The sequence below is a fragment of the Drosophila arizonae genome, chromosome 2 (genome assembly GCF_054131065.1).
Source record: "Drosophila arizonae isolate 15081-1271.41 chromosome 2, UAZ_ARI_1.0, whole genome shotgun sequence".
NCBI classification, from domain to species: Eukaryota; Metazoa; Arthropoda; class Insecta; order Diptera; family Drosophilidae; genus Drosophila; species Drosophila arizonae.
In genome coordinates this window covers 16,001,410-16,021,253 of record NC_142922.1, presented here as the reverse complement: position 1 = coordinate 16,021,253, position 19,844 = coordinate 16,001,410, and the positions used below count along the sequence as shown (strand labels likewise).

General features: G+C 44.8%; 5 protein-coding genes across 23 annotated transcripts; 3 read left to right on the top strand and 2 right to left on the bottom strand.

The window, feature by feature from the left end:
- The first annotated feature begins 47 nt into the window (after positions 1-47).
- Positions 48-6,856, top strand: LOC108608918 (uncharacterized). Of its 4 annotated transcripts, none has more exons than XM_089467653.1 (5): positions 48-198; positions 1,117-2,553; positions 2,696-5,228; positions 5,298-6,043; positions 6,110-6,856. In XM_089467653.1, the coding sequence occupies exons 2-5, from the start codon at positions 1,399-1,401 to the stop codon at positions 6,647-6,649; spliced, it is 4,974 nt and encodes a 1,657-aa protein (XP_089323779.1). In that variant the 5' UTR covers positions 48-198; positions 1,117-1,398; the 3' UTR covers positions 6,650-6,856. The 4 variants fall into 4 exon arrangements, with proteins under 4 accessions (XP_089323779.1, XP_089323773.1, XP_017856043.1 ...); XM_089467647.1 differs by having other exon boundaries at positions 74-487; XM_018000554.2 differs by lacking the exon at positions 48-198 and adding an exon at positions 907-1,018.
- On the bottom strand, positions 6,702-8,926 carry E(var)3-9 (Enhancer of variegation 3-9). Its single transcript, XM_018000170.2, has 4 exons — positions 8,620-8,926; positions 7,731-8,565; positions 7,618-7,665; positions 6,702-7,553 (listed from the first exon to the last, which is right to left on the bottom strand). The coding sequence occupies exons 1-4, from the start codon at positions 8,803-8,805 to the stop codon at positions 7,120-7,122; spliced, it is 1,503 nt and encodes a 500-aa protein (XP_017855659.1). The 5' UTR covers positions 8,806-8,926; the 3' UTR covers positions 6,702-7,119.
- Positions 8,927-9,017: 91 nt separating this feature from the next.
- LOC108608730 (WD repeat domain phosphoinositide-interacting protein 3) lies at positions 9,018-10,881 on the top strand. The gene is made up of 4 exons (XM_089467928.1): positions 9,018-9,286; positions 9,413-9,499; positions 9,801-10,562; positions 10,624-10,881. The coding sequence occupies exons 1-4, from the start codon at positions 9,220-9,222 to the stop codon at positions 10,728-10,730; spliced, it is 1,023 nt and encodes a 340-aa protein (XP_089324054.1). The 5' UTR covers positions 9,018-9,219; the 3' UTR covers positions 10,731-10,881.
- Positions 10,882-11,390: 509 nt separating this feature from the next.
- Positions 11,391-12,322, top strand: LOC149270434 (venom allergen 3). The gene is made up of 2 exons (XM_089467942.1): positions 11,391-11,645; positions 11,713-12,322. The coding sequence occupies exons 1-2, from the start codon at positions 11,433-11,435 to the stop codon at positions 12,262-12,264; spliced, it is 765 nt and encodes a 254-aa protein (XP_089324068.1). The 5' UTR covers positions 11,391-11,432; the 3' UTR covers positions 12,265-12,322.
- LOC108620659 (solute carrier family 2, facilitated glucose transporter member 6) lies at positions 12,315-19,712 on the bottom strand. 16 transcript variants are annotated; one of them, XM_089467728.1, is made up of 8 exons: positions 17,836-17,854; positions 15,992-16,222; positions 15,744-15,892; positions 15,316-15,435; positions 15,169-15,254; positions 14,911-15,027; positions 12,764-14,185; positions 12,315-12,695 (listed from the first exon to the last, which is right to left on the bottom strand). In XM_089467728.1, exons 2-8 carry the CDS (start codon positions 16,030-16,032, stop codon positions 12,396-12,398), a joined length of 2,235 nt encoding a protein of 744 aa, XP_089323854.1. In that variant the 5' UTR covers positions 16,033-16,222; positions 17,836-17,854; the 3' UTR covers positions 12,315-12,395. The 16 variants fall into 16 exon arrangements, with proteins under 16 accessions (XP_089323854.1, XP_089323816.1, XP_089323828.1 ...); XM_089467690.1 differs by having other exon boundaries at positions 15,992-16,551; positions 17,706-17,847; XM_089467702.1 differs by lacking the exon at positions 17,836-17,854 and adding an exon at positions 17,706-17,826 and having other exon boundaries at positions 15,992-16,515.
- Between the last annotated feature and the right edge of the window lie 132 nt (positions 19,713-19,844).

The window sequence follows — 19,844 nt, the reverse complement described above, 5'->3', positions numbered from 1 at the left end:
GTAACAGCGTTTACAAGCTTTAGTGCGCTACGTCTCAAATATCAAAAAAGCTATATCGTATAACAAAATAAATAAGTACAAAACAAAACAAAAAAACCAAAAAACAAAAAGAGAAGAAAATTGAGCAGAAATTAATTGTCTCTTTGTTGCAACTTTTTCTAGGCATACTAAAAATTCAGAGCTGCATTCGCAGCGACGGTATTGTTGCACTATGCTTCTTCTTTCTTCATTAACAATTTTCCTTTCCTTTCAATTTCGATATGCTCTTCTTTTCGATGGCTTTGATATTTTAAGTACTTTTAACAAGTTTATGCTAGTTTCACTAAACTTCACTTTTATTGTGTGCCTAAATACGACTGCGACATTGTCTAAAATTCAAAATTTGTTAATTTTTTCAACATTCCTCCGCCGCGCTTTTTGGCAGACGCGTACCGCACTCACACACACTTGGCAATTCACGCACACATGCGCATACATACAAACACATGTAATGCGCCACTTACCTATTGCGAATTTTCATTTGCATTTGAAATCCGCATTGCATTTTCAATGTTCACACCCCACATTTATAAGCTTTTTATAAATGTCACTTAGTAATCAAGAACAATTAAAAATGTTTAATATAATGTAGTAGCATTGGATTGCCAGCACCGCCGCTAAAAATTTTATTTGCTGGTATACACAGCACACAAGCACACAGATGTAAATAGTGGCAAAGGCAACTCTAGCGCCGACAGTAGAGACGGACCATATTCTCTTACCGGTAACCGGTTACCTATTCACATCGTGACTTTTAATCGCATAGCAAAATACAACTTTTATTTATCCATAAAAATTCATAATTAACAATTAATATGCGCAAGTTATTTATAAAATTTAAACCTTTTCTCATAAATCGAATCACAGCTTCAATATGATAAATACATAACAGTGTGTTGCTATCTAATCCACTTCAATTTAAAAGTGTAGTGCCTAAAGAACCCTTTAGATTTAGGATTAAGCCTAACTTAGCATAATGGTGAATGTTTCTGATATTAGTTATATGAATTAATTTAATTAAATTTATTGCAATTTATATCCATGTAGCACCAGCTGTTTATTTTTATTTTTTCGCAGTGCTGCCAGACCCTAGATCAAGTGTTGGGCCCTGCCAACACGTGCCGAAAATACGAAGCGAAGAAAAACACCAAAAAACGCACAGAAAACATGCTAACAGCCGAAGAAGCAAAAGTAATAAAAAAGAGGAAAACAAGCAGCAAATATGTTTGATATAACGAGGCAGCGGAAGAGACCAAAATTATAAATCAGTGTAGAGAAAAAATTTGCCCAGTGTGCGAATAGAAGCAAAGCTGCATTCATTAATTGCGTTAATACGACTAAAAAAATCCTCAAGTAGCTATGAGCAACAACAATAGCAACAATATCAGCAACAGCAGCATGCCATACCCGGAATCCGAAGAAGAGGAGGAGGAGCTCAGCGGGTCTTACAACATCAATGACAATGGTGGTCAGTTGAGCGACTGCAGCAGCAGTAACAGCAGCGCCGCCAGCAGCAGCGGAAAAACGGAAAGCAGTTCTAATAACAACTCTAGCGATGAGGACGATGACGATGATGATGATGACGCCACGGATCAGGACACGCACACCGATACCGATTCGGATGATGCCACCACCACCCAATCCGATGAGCTGGAGCTGGCGCAATTTGACGATCGTCATGTATTTCGCTTGCCCCGCGGACTCTGTGAAAATGCGCGAATTTTCCATGAATTCTTTTCAGTCGAGACCTGGCAAATGCTTCCCAACAATATGCAGGCACGCCTGCAGCCCCTGCTGCCCAGCTATGCAGGGTTTCTGGCGCCGGCGCAGGCAGCAGCGGAACAGCAAAGGACTCTGTTGCAACTGTTCAATGGTGGTATTCAACGCTTCGGGCAGTCTCCATTATTGCGGCTGCAACGGCAGCTAGAAGAAGGAAACCTACGACCTGATGTGTTGCAACTGCGCCAAAGCATTCAGCGTTCACAAAGACGAGAGTGCCGCTTCCAGAAAGCCGAGCGCCTCAGTCGGCTGGCCAAGGAACTATTTCTATCCCGCGAGCAATTGCTGCAACAGGTCTATACCATGGCCCCACCTTCGACTGATGGTGATACATTTAAAGTTCAGCCACGTCCTCGCAAACGTAAAACGCCCACGCTGAATAGAGAGAACAAGTTCTGCGTGGAGCGTGCACGTAAGCGGTACTGCCAGGAGCTCGTGCAGCTAGCACGTGAACTGAACTTACAGCCTGGCGACATCAGCGCTGACGAGCAGGACGAAGAAGCGGCCCAATTGGCAATCATTGCCGAGGAGCGCCAACTAAAGGTGGAAACGAGTACGCGACCTTCAAATGCGGCGGACAAGAAATGCATTTACAGTACCTTCTTCAAACGCCGCCCCGGCCTAGAGGATGAGCAAGTGCTGCGCAGCATGCAGTCGGACAGGATCCAGCCGCTCAACGAGAAAAACTTTAAAAAGTATTTACGCGACTATAAGCGACGGAAACTTCAGCACCCGGTGAGTAAAGCCCATTGCCTACTGTCAGCGTAGTGGAATAATGAAATATCCTGATGGTAATTTGTCAATCAATCAATCAATCGCCAATCATAATTCCCGTATTCAATAGAGAGAAAGTAAAACATGTTTATTTGTTTTTCAGCAATTACCTGACTTTGATACCGCTGACATACGATTGCGTGACATTTGCACGCGCGCCCAGTTCGTGGGCAACTTTAAGCCAGGACGCAAGCCCAAGGCTTTGATGGCGCGCTTCAATCAGCAGCAAGTGACTGAGCCTCCCGCCCTGGTGCCTATTGGCGGCAAGGTCAAGCAGGTGGAGCCGGTTGCCGAGCTACTCACTGATGAGCCGCAGCAGCTTTATGGGCGCGCTGCGTTCGAGCCGGATGAGGACGAGTTGGAACAGGAATTGCAAGAACAGCCGGAGATAAGAAAGCCAATGTCCAAGGCAATGGCGCCGGCTGCTGTCGTTGCGCTTGCCCAGCAATTGCCAAAACTAGAGCCCATTGTGGCCCGTGCCGTGTTCAGCAGCAACTCGCCCCGGGCGCTAATCAAGGCCGGTGCCCATATCACTGGCAGTCCCACCCGAGATCACACAACAGCATCGGTCACACAGCGTTCACATGGCTGCTACTTTTCGCTTCTGAGGGATCTGTTTGTATCCACGCCGCAGCATCGTTTGACCTACCAGGAGCTGCAGTCGCAGCTGCTCAAGTGGCGCACAGATAACTCTGCAGGTGGGCTGCCCGACTGGGTGCGGCTGCTGCCCAACGAATGGACGCAGTTACTGCAATCGGCTGTTAGCTTCTTGTCGGGCGACTTTGTTGGGCTGCCTGCGGAATATGTGCCCTACATTGAGCACAAAACACAGCTGAACATATATCAGTGGATTGGCGCTGGCCGCGACTCGGATGCGCGCCTGCAAACGCTCTGCCAGTATTGGTTGCAGCAATGCAAAGAAGACACAGCGACAATGGATCAGTTGCCGCTGCAACAGCAGCAACAGCAACCACATCAACAATTAAGTCCCGTTGCTGCCCTCGATGTGACGCCCACGCCACCGCCACGTTGCCCCACCAGTTGGGCGGTGCGTGTGGCTACTCAATCGGAGATGCTGGAGTTCCAGCGACAGGAACGTTTGCGCTTCGACCAACCGCATCGCCCCTTCACATATCGCATGCACGGCTACGAGAGCGTTGTGGGTCCCGTGAAGGGCATTTATACGCAGAGCCTGGCCCTAAACAAGGCACGAGGCCATGCCGTCATGGTGGACGATAGGCCGCCTTATGTGACCATCCTGACGCTGGTGCGCGATGCCACGGCGCGCTTGCCCAACGGCGAGGGCACTCGGTCAGAAATATCGGAGCTGCTGAAGTGCTCACAGTTCATCAATCGGCAGGCGGCAGAGAACGTGCTGCAGACGATCGTAAGCGGGGCGCTGGATCGAATGCATGGTGGCCTAGATCCGTGTGTGCGCTATGATGCACGGCGCAAGATCTGGATCTATTTGCATCGCAATCGCAGCGAGGCGGACTTTGAGCGCATGCACCGCCAGAATCAGACGATTGTCAAGCAGAAACAGCAGCAGCGCAAGCACAATAAGCCAAAGAAGGATGAAGCAGTTGATCAGTGTCCACAGGAGCTGCCCGCCCTGGTGGCAGCTTCCACAGCCACAACAAATGCAACGTCAACAGTGGCAACATCAACCACGTCGAATCCCACAGCTGTTATGATCAAGAAGCATGCGCAGTCATCCACGCTACCATTGCAGGTGAAATTTCCGCCAGTGCCGCCGCTCAAATATCATGTGCCGCCTGCCGGATCTGTGGCATCCGGTGGTAACGCCGTCATTTCCTCCCAACAGCTGGCGACAACACAGAAATCTCTGCTCAAGCCCACACAGCGCAGCGGCGTAGTGACGCTGCTGGAGAGGTCGCCAGGATCTGGAACTGTTCAGCTGCTGAAAACCTCACCCAAAGCTCTCCAGCAGCAGCAGCAGCAAGTGGGGCAGAACAGCAGTCCCACGCGTAATACCACGCCCATACTGGTGTCCACGCCCAGCGGCTTACAAACTGTTCATGTGGCCGCCACGCCCAACAAAAAGGTGACCATCAAGAAGCCCATTGTCATCAATTCGCCCACGCAGACCCAGGCACCAGCCACAGCAACAGCAGCTTCATCAACAGGCAGCTTCATTTTGCCATTGGATCAACAGCAGCAACAACTCAGCCAGCCCAACAAAGCTTCGCCCGCACGCCAACAAATGCCTAAAAATATTATACGCCTGCTACCCGCTAGCGGCGTGACCAGTCCAGCTGCTAGCAAGCCCTCGGTTGTGCAGCTGCCCGGAAGTCCGACTGTGGTCAGACCCACGCCACCGGTCCAAATACTTGGACCACGCATGCTCGCACAAACAACAGTTCGGCCACTGCAACAGAAGATTGGCGGTGTTTCCATTGTCAACAGTAAACCTGCGACGTCCGCCAGTGGCGGTACGATCCCCAATGCCGCATCTGGTGGCTCGCAAACGGGCACAGGCACGGGCACCATTGTAAAGATGTCGCCGCAGGCGTTTGCCACTCTGCAGCAGCAGCAATTGAAGCAGAAGCAACAGCAGTCGCAGCAACCACAGCAGCAGCAACAACAACAACAGCCGCAGCAGAGAATCCTCGTAGGTTAGTGCTTGGGACTTGCCCAATATTTCAATTCATAAATATATTGCTAATTAATTGTCTTCTGTACAGGCAACACGGCAATATCATCGAACAAAAACATTGTGTTCCAGGCGCTTCCAAAAGCGGCACCTAAAATACTCAGCACAGTGACTGGGCAGGCCAAACCATTGGCCACCGCGAATCTCTCGCCACAGCAGCAGCGCATTGTATTGCAGAGCTTCAAGCAGCCTATATCTACAGCAGCAGCAGGAGGAGGAGGAGGAGCTGGTGCTGCATCTGGAGCTGCTGTCGCTGTTGCCACATCGCAGGCAACAACGCGTATCATACGCACGAGTCCAGTGGCGGCAACAACATCGGCTGGCACATCCACAGCAACGCAATCTGGTCACATAGTGACGCTGGAGAGTCTGTTGCAGAAGCAAAATGCTGGCAAGCTCATACAGCTGGCGACAACGGCCACCGGTGGCAATGTCATAACGCTGACGCCCAACTCCCAGACCCAGGCCCAGCAGCAGCAGCAACAACAACAACCACAGCAGCAGCAGCAGTTGGCCACGACGAAGCAGCTGCCGGCCACGGCGCGCATTGTTACCGGCGGCCATGCGACAATGGTGCCAAAAATCATAGGCAAGACGACAGTTATGTCCGGAAAGCCGTTGCTACTGACCGCCAAGACGCTGAAGCTGGGCGGCGCTGCAGTGGTTAGCACACAAACGAGCACGGCCACCACGCTGACCACCGGCGGCGGCGTCGCTGGGCTAAAGACAGCGCAAAATATTGTGATTGGCGGGCAGACGGTGAAACTACAGGGAACGGTAAGCATATGGCATGCATTACTTAACTTCGAGACGCATCAGTAACATGCACATTATTCATTGCAGACTATTCCCGCGCGTAATGCTTCAGGTGGACCTATGCAAACGGTCATCATGGGCAATCAGTTGCTCCGCCTCGCCACCAGCAGCAACACGACCAGCATCAGCAACAGCAGCCAGCCCAGCACGTCCACCGCCATTGCTACTGCTCCCAAAACTCTGCTGATTGGCGCTGGTGCGACGCAGACTCTACGTCTGGGCAAGAATGTTCTACTCGCTACCAGTAGCAGTGGCAGCAATGTGAGCACCACATCAACGGTAGCCACAACCACCACAACTCCTGCCAATAATCTGGTATTCGCCGTACAAAACAATGGCGGCCAATTGTTCTTTACGCCCGGACTGCAGGGCGTCAATCTGAAGCCATTGTCCAATATGAAGGTGATACCCATGTCCACGGCGTCAGCAACCGTCGGCGCCGGCAGTGGCGTTAAACTGAGCAATGTAACGACGGCAACTGTTGATGCGGTAGCTGGCAAAGCGTTAAACACAAAACTGTTGCCCGCCGCTGTGCTGAAGACGGCCAGCGGAGGGCATGGCAATTAATTGAAGGAAGTGAAGTGAAGAACGCATTTGGCAGAGGCTTGTTAAAACTACGTTGTTTACATAACCAGTTGTTTGGATTTAACATTTATCATTTATATATACATATATATTACTATACATAGTAGCTAACATTATGTAATTTACGATTTTAAGCAAAAAGTTTAACATTACAAATTTTGCTTCGTATAATTATATGAGAATTCAGGAGTTGGGCATGTGATTTATATTTCGAAGAAGCGAAAGCTGCCTGCCCACTAATTAATATATGATATTAGCATAACGATTGTTGTTATCTAACATCAAATTTGTCTCGCAGTTTAATTTTTATTCTAGGATCTGGTAATTATAACTAAATGAAATATTGAATATTCACAGTGACTTGATGGCATAATCTATGTGTGCATGAAGTTTATATTGTTATCCAGTCGAGGCTGCTATTACAGGACGTTGCTGGCTTGTTTGTTTTTCCATCAGAATGGTGACTTAGTATGAATCTTTAGATGTCGATTAAGTTTAATTTTCAAATCGAACTGCTTTCCGCAAATGCTGCACTGGCACATCGACTTCTCCTGACGTCCACTATTAGAATTGCTTGAACTTTGGCTACTATTGGTTGCATCTGGTATCGGAGTCTTACAAACAGTTGGCAACTCTGGTAACTCTGTTTCGCCGGTTAATGTGGAAGATGTATCAATTGCTGGCAGATGCTCTGACTCAACTGCCGATGCGGGCAGTTCCTCAGCGGCCATTCGATGTGTGGACAGCACATGCTTCTGAAGTTCTTCAGCATCGTTGAATGTGCTCACGCAAAAGGCGCATTGTATCAGATCCTCCGATTGTGGTGGGGCTGGCGTTTCTATTGCCTGCATTAAACTCATTTTGCGCGCCAGTTCTTCTTCGTGATCTGCAAAAAATAAATTATTAATTCATGTATAATATAATTCAAATAGGTAAATGTGCTGGCTTACCTTGTATATGCCGATTGAGATGCGCCTGCAACTGTCTGTGCTTCATGGCTGTGGGTTGGAAAATAAACATCAATAAGATTTAGCAATAAAATTGATTAAATTTTTAGACATACTCTTGCCGCAGAATTCACATTTGGAACGGGTATGCACTGCTAGTTTGTGTTCTTTCAGTGTGTCTTTGGAATTGCAAAAGAAGCCGCAGATCGGGCACTTTAGATGCTTCTGTAATTTGTGCCATTTCATGTGGAACCTGAGCCGCGATTCGTGGGCATTGGCGAATTTCTTGCCGCATATGTAGCACTCGCAATCCTTAAGCATGTGAATGCGACTCATGTGCTCATTGTGTCGTTCCTGTGTAGCTGAAGCATGTCCACATAGCTTGCAATAGACACCCTGATCCTCAATTGGCGCTGGCAGCGTCACCAACGCTGCGCCGTCTTCATCATCTTCATAGGTAAACTTAATGATATCGTCATCGCTATCTTGCTGCTCATTTGGTGGGGTCGCGCTCTCGAACAATTCTGAGTTGAAGCCATTTGCAGTGGCCAGCACATTGGGCTCGACTTTTGTAAAAGTCGCCTCGTCGGACAAATTACTAACTAACGGCACTGCTGGCTTAAATTGCGTCTCTTGTGGGACACGAGCCGTATGCTCTTCCTTAATGGGCACGTGGGGTATGTCAAAAGGAGCACAGACACGTCTGCTGCCATCCTCTTCGCTACCACCCTCTTCGTCTGAGTCTATATAAATGAACTCACAGTATTTAGTCTCTTCACTGGGCGGATCAATTTCCTTTTTTATCACAAGCCCATTGTGCGCACGCTTGCAATCCAATTCGTCAAATTGCTGCTGTGTATCCAGGCAGCTGCGCTTAAAGTTTAGCACCTTCTGAAATTCATTAATGCACGCAATGCATATGTACTGGGGCCGACCGTCGTTCCTGTCTACCTGTAGGAAGAATTTGTATCATTTGGTTGGCTAACAAGCAATCTTCGGTACTACCTCAAGATTCCAGGCATTCAATTGCTCCACTATTTCTTTCATGAAGCCATTAGATTTGTCACCGGTACCAGGCATTGTAAATATTGGCTGTATAACTGCATGGTTGGAAATAAAATAAATACCGCACGTTCGGCATGGTTCAATAATGTCGTCGTCGCCGAAAGTATTTAAATCGCTACAATCCATGCCGTTTCAATTGGTATCCAGGCAACAAACAAAGTCATCAATACGAATCCAGAAAATAATAGCAATGTAAATGCAGAACGATTCGTTACAATATGACAGCTTACTGAATGCTGAAAAATATCACAAATTTACTCCATACAATAATACCAACAAAATAGCAAAAGACCTATTTTTACCAATAGTTGATATTAAAATACCAAACAGACTACTATCGCAAATCACAAATCAAAATCTGCTTACGCGATTCTGAGCACCATGAAGTTGGTAGCGTAACAGCGACATATGCGCTCTCAGCCCTCGTACAAATGCATAAAAAAAATAAATAGAAATCATCACGCAGTTAAAAATCTTTGTGCGTTGGAGTAGAGGAAACAATTCAATCATTATTGGGCTTAAAAGTGCAACGACATTATTATGAACTTAACGGAGCAGAATCCGTATGGCAATGGCCTACTTTATGCTGGATTTAACCAGGACCAAGGTATGTACATCTTACTTTATTTGTTGTTTACATATTCACGAACACGAACTTTCAACGTGCAATAAACATACTATATGTAAAATATATATACGTTTATGACCATTCACCGATCTAATTGCGCCGCAGGATGTTTTGCTTGTGCCACAGACACCGGGTTTCGAGTTTACAATTGTGATCCACTAAAAGAAAAGGAACGCCAATACTTTCCCGAAGGTAAGTGTGTGTGTATATGAAATAGATGTTCTACAAAGTGCATACATTGATAATATTATCATACAAATCTATCTTGTGTTGCGCTTAGCTGAGAGATTTTTTTTAATTTATCAGTTTATTGTCTCAATTTTCGAATGTAAGCTACCAAAATTGAATTGTTAAAAGTACTATAACAGAGAATTAATTACCTTCAAGTCTATCTCTCTTCTTTGACGAAGATATATTAGCTAATTGTGTGTGAAAACTTTCCACAATTCCCCAACAATGACTCACAGTTTTCTCTGGGTTTTGCGTGTTTCAGGTGGCCTCAGCCATGTTGAGATGCTCTTTCGCTGCAATTATCTTGCGCTTGTCGGCGGCGGGATTCGGCCGCTGTATCCGCCCAATAAGGTGATTGTCTGGGATGATCTCAAGAAATCACCGGCAATATCTCTGGACTTCAATCAGCCGGTGCGAGCAGTGCGCCTGAGACGGGATCGGATTGTCGTCGTGCTGGAGGGCGTCATTAAGGTGTACACATTCACACAACAGCCACAGCAGCTGCATGTGTTCGAGACCAGCGCCAATCCGAACGGCCTGTGTGTCCTCTGTCCACACAGCAACAAAAGTTTACTCGCATTCCCTGGCCGGCGTACCGGTCATGTACAAATCGTTGATCTTGCCAATACCGAACGAGCCCCATTGGAGGTGATTGCCCATGAGGCGGCCATCAGTTGCATTGCACTGAATTTGCAAGGCACTCGATTGGCCACCGCCGGCGAGAAAGGCACATTGATACGCATTTTTGATACAGAAAACGGGAAGAAGGTGTCCGAGCTGCGACGCGGCAGCAATCATGCAAACATATTTTGCATCAACTTCAATCATCAGTCCACAATGATTGTTGTGGCCTCGGATCATGGCACCATTCATGTCTTCAATTTGGAGGACACCAAGCAACGTGAATCATCGCTTCCGATGATACCCAAGTATTTTTCCAGTCAATGGAGTTTCGTGAAGTTCTCCATACCGCAGGGACCTCGCTGTATATGTGCCTTTGGTGCCGATTCCAATTCGGTTGTGGGTGAGTCTCATTTCAGATACACTTAAAGAACTCAAAATAATGTCGTTTTTGTTTCGTTTAGCTATTTGCGCGGATGGTCACTACTATAAATTCCTATTCAATAACAAAGGTGAATGCAGTCGCGATGTTTGTACGCAGTTTCTGGAGTTGCAGGATGATGAAACTTAAAGTTGAGCAATAACCATTTGGCGGCTGTACAAGCATATTAATATCTTCATATATATCTATGAGAACCGTGTTATACAATATTATATTTAAGCATGCTTTAAATCTACGTTACAAGTCGAAGTTCACATAAACCTGTAGTTAACAATTGTGAGTATTGATTGTTTAACTAATTCGACTAATCTTTTAGCTGGGAACCGTTTGTAATTAGTGCTACATATTTATTGAATTCAATGTGAGTAAGGCGACAATTTCCTCTAGACGAAGATATCTTTAGTTCTGTTATTTACTCGAATTGAACTGATCACGCTTGCCATCATCTGCAGATGATGATGATGATCGTATTAATATACGAAAATTCAATGGACTCTCTACATTACACTGCCCGTTGTAACTTTGTGCACACTATTGCTGCTGTACACGCAATTAAATCGAAATTGGGTGCTCACATTTTGATACAAATATTGAAGGGCGTTTAACAAACATGAAGATAAGAGCATATGGGCATTTGCCGAGGCGGATGATAGTAGCAATAGAATATGCCTTAACCTTGGCGCCAAGCCGTAGCCAGTTGCAATAGTCGAAATTAGTAATACTTTATTTCCTAAATAAGCGTTACATGGATCGAATTGCGTTAGGCTGTAAACTTACGAGATTTAGCATTATGGAAAATAGTAAGTGAAAGACAGTGAGAGGCAATGAAAGATGTTCATTCCTATAGCTCTAATTGTGGTATTCGCTCATATTTTGGGTGATTTCCTGGTCGCAGATGGCGCATTTTGGCGCATTCCACTCTATAGGACTAAAATACCCATATACAAACGCGAGCAGCCGACAGTCCCCAAAAAGCCGCCCGACTACTGCCAGAAGGGTCTCTGTCCGAAAGGCGTACGCCACATTTGCTGCAATGTCAACTTTGTAAGTTTCGCATAGCCGCACTTGAATCCGATAGTCAGCTGAAAATATGATTTCCACTTTGCAAAAGTGGGGCGACAACTGCCCCAAGCCACGAAAGGGTATCAACATGAATATTCACGGAGCCAAAATCATGGCGGCGCACAATGTGATGCGCGCCTCTCTGTCGGGTTCGCCGCAACGGCTGCCCAAGGCCAAGTCCCTGCCGCTGCTTCGCTGGGACAGTGAGCTATCCACGGTGGCCATGCGCGTCACAAACTTTTGCAACGCTGATGAGTATGCCAAATGCGTGAATATTCCGCGATTCCTGAATGTGGGTCGTACCTCGTACAGCTTCGAGACGTCGGAGTCGGCAATATCGTCGTTCATATACAGCGTCGATAAATTCTTCAAGAGCAGCCTTGAGGACTTTCCCATTGAATCCGTGACGAAATATGAGGACACGGGCAACGCGTCACACAGGGCATTCGCACATCTGGCCTACTACAAGGCCACTAAAATGGGCTGCGGCATGCTGGTGCGCAAGGGGTCCAGCAATTCCACTGTTTACGTCACCTGCCTGTATGACAATCAGGTAAGGCCGAACGGGAAAATATATGAGCTTGCGACCAGCACGGGATAAGTTGCGGCCGAGAAATGAATTCAATAATAAAATAACAAACAATCGCGACATTTGTTTAGCCAGGATTTAGAACTTATTATGGTATTACTTTAATGCTTAGGGATATCACTGGAAAGGGAGTAAGAATGACTTCAGAGATGTGTCGTATTGTTGGTCTCCTCGAAGGCGGGGTTGCTGACGCCGGCCAAGGCAACGCCTCGGTCTGTCGGCCGCTCCGGCTGCGCCGCTGGCACGAAGTCGCTCTGCTGCAACTTTATAATCTTAGCCTGCTGCAGCGGGCTGACCGGCAAATGCAGATCCTGCAGGTTGTCCAGCTGGATGGCATTCGCTCCGTTTGCTGGCGGACTCTGCTGCTTTTCGGTTGCGTGCTGTGGCGGCTGCTTGCGCAGCAGATTCATATCCGATTTCTTGGAGAAATGCGCCTCGATTTCCTGCAAGAAATTAAATTGAGATGTGAGGCTCGATTCGTTGGACGATTCACTCGTTAAGTTCTGCTTACCGCCAGGGTGCGGCCCTCCGTCTCAGGCAGCGTGTAGTAGAGCACGACTGCGCCAATGAAGGCGACGCTGGCATAGAACGCAAATGTGCCCGGCAACGTCAACGTGCTGAGCATCAGCAGGAACAGCTTGTTGGCCAGAAAGCCAAAGACGTAGCCAACGCCGCCGGCAAAGCCGGACGCCATGTTGCGTATGTCGGCGGGGAACACTTCGCCAATGAGTATCCAGGGTATCATGCGAATGCCCAGATGGGAGAAGAAGGCGGACAAGAGCAGCAGTATGAGCGGCACCCATACCAAATAGTTGCGCTCCTGCTTGGGCACAGTCAGCAGCAGATCTTCCGAGATGGGGGGCTTCGATGGCGGGACTTCGCTGCTGACGCCGACAGGAGCAGCAGCCGCTGGCTCGGGCAGCAGCGTCGTCACTTCCAATTCGTCAACGTTGTGTGGACTCAATGTTGTGTCCAATTCGCGTTTGCTACGATTCCATGGCTCCATTGTCGTATCAAATTGTTCTATCGTGGTCGTATCCAGTTCTGGCAGCATCGTGGTCAGTTGCTGCTCCAGCTCATGCTCTCGCTCCTGCTGCAGCTGGTGCTGATGCTCCAGCTCATCCTGATATTGATTCTCAAATATCTTCGATATGTTGGCCTGCGATATGATGCTGCCCTTCGGCACAATCGCCGAGGCGTTCACCACGACATTGTTGACCGCAAAGCCGGGCACATCGTTCAGGAAGTGCGCATAGGTCGCAGTGCCGAAGAAGCACAAGCCCGTGCCCACTGTCGAGATCAGCACCAGCGGCCGCTTGCCCGTGAAGTGGATCAGAGCGACGCCCAGTATGGTGGACAGCATCTCGGCCACGCCCAGCAGGATCGTGGCATGGTATTTGTTCATGGGCGCCTTCAGCGTGTGGAAGATCTGCACGGCATACGTCTGCAGCGGCGTCTTGCCGGAAAAGTGGCCCGTGAAGAAGGTGAACGAGACGAGCATGAAGGGCACCAGGAAGGTGCGCTTGCGCCACATTCGCAGCCGATGCTTCAGCGTGCGGCGCTGACCAGGCAACGCCCCACTGCCCTCGGTGGCCTCCTCGATGGCCTTCTGGGTGACCAGCTCATCGTAGAGGCGATTGAACTCCGTCTCCACTTGATGCTCCGGCACCCAGCCGCGCAGCCACTGCAGCGACTTGACGGCCTCCCGGTATCGCTCCTCCCGTATCAGCCAAATGGGGCTCTCGGGCACAAAGCACAGCATGACTATCGTAATGACGGGGAAGGCGGCGCTCACCGCCGCCACGCTGCGCCAGTCCATGAGGGAGCCCAGTATGAACTGTACAAAGACGCCAGTGATGACACAGGTGGTGCCCAGCGCCGACAGAATGCCGCGATACCTCGGCTCCGTTATCTCGGCCACATATGTCAGCACCTGCAAAAGGTGAAGATCACTTAGTGCATTGACATTAAGTGCCACCAGCCAAGCAAGCATCGACGCCTCAAGGAGACCTTCGAGGCCATCTAACAATGACAATTCGAACATGCACCGTGCACTGGGCTCCAATAAAAGCGCCAAGCAGTAGCTCTTAATGTCTCTCTAAATTTTTCTAAATTTTTCGAGCCAAATGCATTAGACCAGGCTCACAAGCTGTCTTACCAAATAATTGGAAACGGCTTCAATCCGAATTTCTGATTATCCTAAAAAATAACTTTACTATTCCTAAATTCTTTAATATTATAAATTTATGAATAATTTAATTCCAGTGACTCGAAATATGAATAGATAAATATCTATGGTTGACAAATTTCCTTAATTGTTCGTCCTATGCAATTGCTTTTGGATTAAAACTTTTACAAACCTAAAATCTTTACATATGTAAGATTTGATAAATCCAAAGTAAAATAATTAATAAATATTTTGTATAATTGTTCAAGATTATACTGTTATTTGATTCAATTCGATTGTTTTCGGAGCGTGAACGAGTATTATGCAGTCGGTTGCGTCCAACTGCAACGCTCTTTTATATACATTTTATATGTATATTTTGTTATTTGTTTACTTTAGCAAGGTTGAACATAATACTTGTGGCTAGATAAACTCAATTAGTTGGTTAGTTGGTTAGTGGGCTGACTTTTGAATGGATCGTGATCACTTACGGGTGCTTCCATCAGGCCGCCGCCGAGACCAGCCAAGCATAAAGCCGCATACAGATGCTCCGTGCGCGTGGCGAAGTGAAACATAAGCCAGGCAGCCAGTATGGGCAGGTTGACAAACTGCAAAACGTAATCAGACACAGAGAGAGACACAGATACAGATGCATTAGCAAACACAGATACGACAAAGCAATCAGCAGCATAGTTGCAACATGAAATCAGTTTGCAGTTCAATGCTTTCAAGGTGTTAGGGATACGCACCTGCATGGCACGCCGCTTGCCCAGGGGCTGGGTCAATAGGCCAGAGAAGAGGCAGCCCAACGGCACACAAATCAAATTAATCGAACCTGCGTAAAGTCAATTAGTTGTCGCACGCTCAATGCCGCCAGGTGATGGCGTCGTACTTACTGAACCATGATATTTCCTCTTTGTTGAGCACTATTCCGCTGTCCGACCCCTCTCGGCGTCCCTCGCCCCCCTGAATGGCTGGTATAACAATTGTGGGAAAGCCGAGAGTCATGCCATACCCTGCATTACGAATGGAATTACGCGTTTATTGAAATTGAAAATTACAAATAGAAAATATTTTCATTTCAATTGAGCCAAAGTCAGGGAATGAAGTCTTCAAATTCCACATCTTAATTGTTTTTAAAAGAGAACAATTGCCGGATTTAACATTAGATAAGCTAGGCACTTAAAAGCGAAAATGAATATGATTTTGATTATCGTGAGTCTTGCATTGTTCAATTCGAATTTGATTAAGTCGTTCCCCGCTTAGCACACAGTGTTTAATATGTACATATAATTAAGAAATGCGAGTATTACAAGTTATTTACCGAATAGCAATAGGTTCTTAATACTAACAGCTAGAAACTGTGGCAGAGCCCGGCGAAAGTTGCTTACTTCCACATCGTTAACGCCGGAAATGCGCCGATTGTTGTTGTTGTTGCCATTGTGCATGAATAAAGGACGATCGTTCAGTGCGCTATAAATACAAAAAAAATGCAAAACGAAAAGAAAACAAGTTTTTAGTTAGTACAGTTTAATTGCAGTCTTTAGTTATTTACACAGTCATTCTGTTTACCCATTTTTATCAGCTGATACAGCTGCTTTGCCATTGGACATCGTGACGTATACTTGATGTGGTATGCGTTTTTCTTTTCGTTTTTGCTTTGCTTTTAGTTGTGTTTGTGCTCATCCGTTATTTTGTTTGGCATTGCACTTTAACTGCTATCATTCAATTGAATAACATTCGAAATGGCGCCAAAAGTGCGGCAGAGCCAACTTAACGAATCGTTGAATTAACGCATCAAGCCTAACGTAACGTAACGAAATTGAAGATAACGTCTTCACGTCTTATGGTGTGATTCTTAGGTTTTTAATTGCAAACGGCTAATTGTCAAAAATTCGATTCGATGCGATGCGTCACAGCGATTTGTTGTTGTTGGCTTTCTTTGACATATTTAACGTTTGCTGCTTTTTAATTAATATGCGCCTACGAACTTCGCGCCGTGTTCGTTATTATTGTTATTATTATTATTTATTTGACACAAATTGTTGTTACGTGTTAATATGCGTAATTGTTGATTACTTTTAATTGAATTTTGCCTTTTTTGGGGAATGTTGCAATGAACTTGTTAGCAACTTTGTATTGTTAAAAAAAATAAAAAAAAGGAACAACCTGTTGAATGCTTAGCTTTTCAGCGATTATAAATTATTCAGTTATAAATATTCAGTGCTCGAGGAGTAAAATTTGCATACATAATATGAACATTATTATAAGAGTCTTTATAAGTTGACAACTGAAACTGCGTTGTATATATATATATATATATATATATATATATATATATATATATATATATATATATAGAGAGAGAGAGAGAGAGAGAGAGAGAGAGAGAGAGAGAGAGAAGCTTGCAGGTTCTGCGCTCTTTAAAGCCTGAAATAAAACATATTTTGTCTGAAATTTTCGACATTCATGTATCTTTCCTCTGATATGAGCATTATGTAGGTCAGGGTCGGCATGAGACCCTTAAAGACACACAATGAGCACATAAACCAGGTAGTAATTCGATGCCAGTAACTTTAGCCAATAATACGATAGAGTTTAACATAAATTGAAATTGAATTTATTGCTATGGTTTTGTATGAATGTTTAGCTGTTGCGGTTTCTGTTTGTATTGCAAGCTATTTCTAGTATTTCTGAGTGCCAGCTGGTAGGTACTCTCAGGTGTTATGTGGAGCCATCGCGGATGAAGGCATCAACAAAGCTTTTAACAATAAATAAAGATATAAAAATTCGTGGTTGTTTTTTTTTTTTTTTAACTTTCGAAACTGGTTTCTAATTATGCTTCAGGAATTTTCATTTGAATAAGCGTCACAATATAGAAATCGCCAAGAGGCATAAAATATTATATTTTTGTTGTATTTCGATTTCTTCACATTATTTTTTTCCTGAAGCTCATTTCAGTCCATAATCATGTTTGAAAAAATGTATCAAAATAAATTTTACTTTGGCATCAGCAATTTTACGATCGGTCGACTCAATGAGCAATCCTCATTAAATTCATTGCACAAGTTGAATAACAATTTGTAATGCAAATGTCATAGGCCACAGCCGGAACCGCAAGCTTCTTAAGGCAAAAGAAACCTTCAAGCCGAGTGAAAATAACACGACGTGACACAGACACTCTCTTGGTTAATATTCTTGAAGACAAGCTATGCAAATATGTTTATTTATAATTCATTCGATTCACTTTTAGTTATATTGCTGCCGTTAAATTAAAGAAATTTACACTTTATTTTTAATTCCCGCGGCTCGCTTTAGGCCAACATCAGAACGAGTCGCGCGGTCAAAACAAACTGAAAACTGAAAACGGAAACCTAAAAGCCCAACACAGGCCCGAAGCTCAGCTCGCCACTTACAACAAAAGCAAAACGACAACAACAGCCACAGTAACAGCATTCGACAACCAAACACACACTGAAAACGCAGCTTACAAAACAAAGTCTCGGCTCGGTCATCGGCGCTGCCGGCAGCTCTGCTCGTATCGCATTGATATCAAAAGCATTAAGTACTTTTTAACAGCTAAGACTTGATTGTTTTTTTACTTGCAACCAATTCCTGCATTACACTAAGACGTATTCATATTCATATTTCATGTTAGATATATAGATAGATAAATCATGTTGCACAATGTACGTTAAATTCTAAATGAGATCCTCAAAATTTAGCTTAAAAATAGCTGGTCACCCTAATCTAGTCTAAAGACTGGCTGTTACTGGAAGCTATTTCAAGCTCATTTATTATATGCCGCGTATATTAGGCAAGTGCATGTACACATGTATTTGTGCGTATGTATGTATGTACTCATGATAGATAGTAAAGCACTTTAGGCATAACTGTGTAAAAAACCTTTGCTATTATTTGCAGTTAAAAGTCTTCTAATTTTGGCAATCTCTATGAGGAGCAGCATTGCAAGGCATCTGTAAGTATAATACATATATCAGCTCGACTTAGTTTGTTTACTGGTGCGAGCAGCCGCAAACCGGTATCGAAATATATCTAACAGACACACATTATAATACATATGTACATACATACAGCATAAATTGTTATTGTACTTCAACAAAGCAGTGCAGCTTTTTGTTAGTGACAAAACTGCGACGACGACGACGACGACGACGGCGACGGCGACACAACATCTAATGCTGCCAGACTGGCACAGACATAGAGGGAATTTACACATATTGCAATTAACTACAAATGAAACGGCACTTTTAGAATTAAGCTGTGTGTGTCGGAGTGGGACGGAGAGAAAGTGTGAAGACGAATTAAAACAGGTTTCAAAATAAATTACCAATAAAATCGAAAGCGCGCCTACCTTCCAGACTAACGTCGGAAATTTAAATTGCACTGTTGTGTTAGGTGTAAAAAATAAATAGTCTACAAAATAGTTATTTGTGCTTCACTGGAAAAAAAAGCAAACAAACAAATAAAAAACATTCCATAGTTGTTCAAATCGAAAATTGGCCACAATTTAATTATAATTGGTGTCGTGTGTTTTCGCTTCGAAAATGAAAACTGTTTACAAGGGGCAGGTGCTTCGTGATTTATTGTGCTTCAATTCTCTTACCTAAAACTCAATGCAATACACTTGCATTTCCGTTACAAAACGTTGTTTCACTTCGCATCGAATCGAATCGTTTCGATTTCCGAAGTCGCATGCAACCGAAGGTCATGGGAGACAGCAACAACATGTATCAGTTGTATGTTCGTATTTACAAACAATTTGAAATAAACGATTTTGATGCCACGCACACGTGAGCATTGACAGTGATTTAAGTGCGCCTTCTACACAAGTGTCTAATAGCTATTTTTTTGCTTTTTTTTCTTTTTAATTGCCTCGCACTGGGAGCAACACATTTCAAACGAAAAGTTCTCTCACCGCACAATTAACGGAAATCCAAAATTTAAATAATTTAAGGCATCAGTCGATTATATAAGCACACAAAGTAAATACTTAATTGAGAGCACAAATCGGCATGACTTTCATTTTATAGTAGAATATCGCGTACATACCTATGTATGTCTGTTTATTATTATTATTATTATTATTATTATTATTATTATTATTATAGACATTTACGTACAGCATGGGTGTTTGTCGACTTATGTTTCTGCGCAAGCGAGCCTCCGCCATTTTCTTTCATATCCTGATTTTCCGATGGCTCTAGAATAAATACAATATCCATTCGCTACTTTTGAGCTCAGATCGCGCACTGATGAGCATTCTTCAAGTTTTTCTTGTGAACATCGAATACAGGCCAAAAATCGCATTAGTCGAACCAATAAAAAGTTTTGTCTAATAAATTAGCTATGAACTGTTAATTGCACAAGCTAATACAAACGCACATTTGTACATACATCTTTT

Excerpts from the sequence above, each read along its gene's own strand:
- LOC108608730 (XM_089467928.1), top strand. The coding sequence starts at position 9,220 with ATGAACTTAACGGAGCAGAATCCGTATGGCAATGGCCTACTTTATGCT. Across the intron at positions 9,287-9,412 it reads TGGATTTAACCAGGACCAAG|GATGTTTTGCTTGTGCCACA; the intron begins GTATGTACATCT and ends ATTGCGCCGCAG. Across the intron at positions 9,500-9,800 it reads ACGCCAATACTTTCCCGAAG|GTGGCCTCAGCCATGTTGAG; the intron begins GTAAGTGTGTGT and ends TGCGTGTTTCAG.
- LOC149270434 (XM_089467942.1), top strand. The coding sequence starts at position 11,433 with ATGTTCATTCCTATAGCTCTAATTGTGGTATTCGCTCATATTTTGGGT. Across the intron at positions 11,646-11,712 it reads TTTGCTGCAATGTCAACTTT|TGGGGCGACAACTGCCCCAA; the intron begins GTAAGTTTCGCA and ends ACTTTGCAAAAG.
- LOC108620659 (XM_089467679.1), bottom strand. The coding sequence starts at position 19,613 with ATGGCGGAGGCTCGCTTGCGCAGAAACATAAGTCGACAAACACCCATG. Across the intron at positions 15,436-15,743 it reads TAAGAACCTATTGCTATTCG|GGTATGGCATGACTCTCGGC; the intron begins GTAAATAACTTG and ends TTCGTAATGCAG. Across the intron at positions 15,028-15,168 it reads GCAAGCGGCGTGCCATGCAG|TTTGTCAACCTGCCCATACT; the intron begins GTGCGTATCCCT and ends TACGTTTTGCAG.
- LOC108608918 (XM_089467653.1), top strand. The coding sequence starts at position 1,399 with ATGAGCAACAACAATAGCAACAATATCAGCAACAGCAGCATGCCATAC. Across the intron at positions 2,554-2,695 it reads GACGGAAACTTCAGCACCCG|CAATTACCTGACTTTGATAC; the intron begins GTGAGTAAAGCC and ends TTTGTTTTTCAG. Across the intron at positions 6,044-6,109 it reads CGGTGAAACTACAGGGAACG|ACTATTCCCGCGCGTAATGC; the intron begins GTAAGCATATGG and ends TATTCATTGCAG.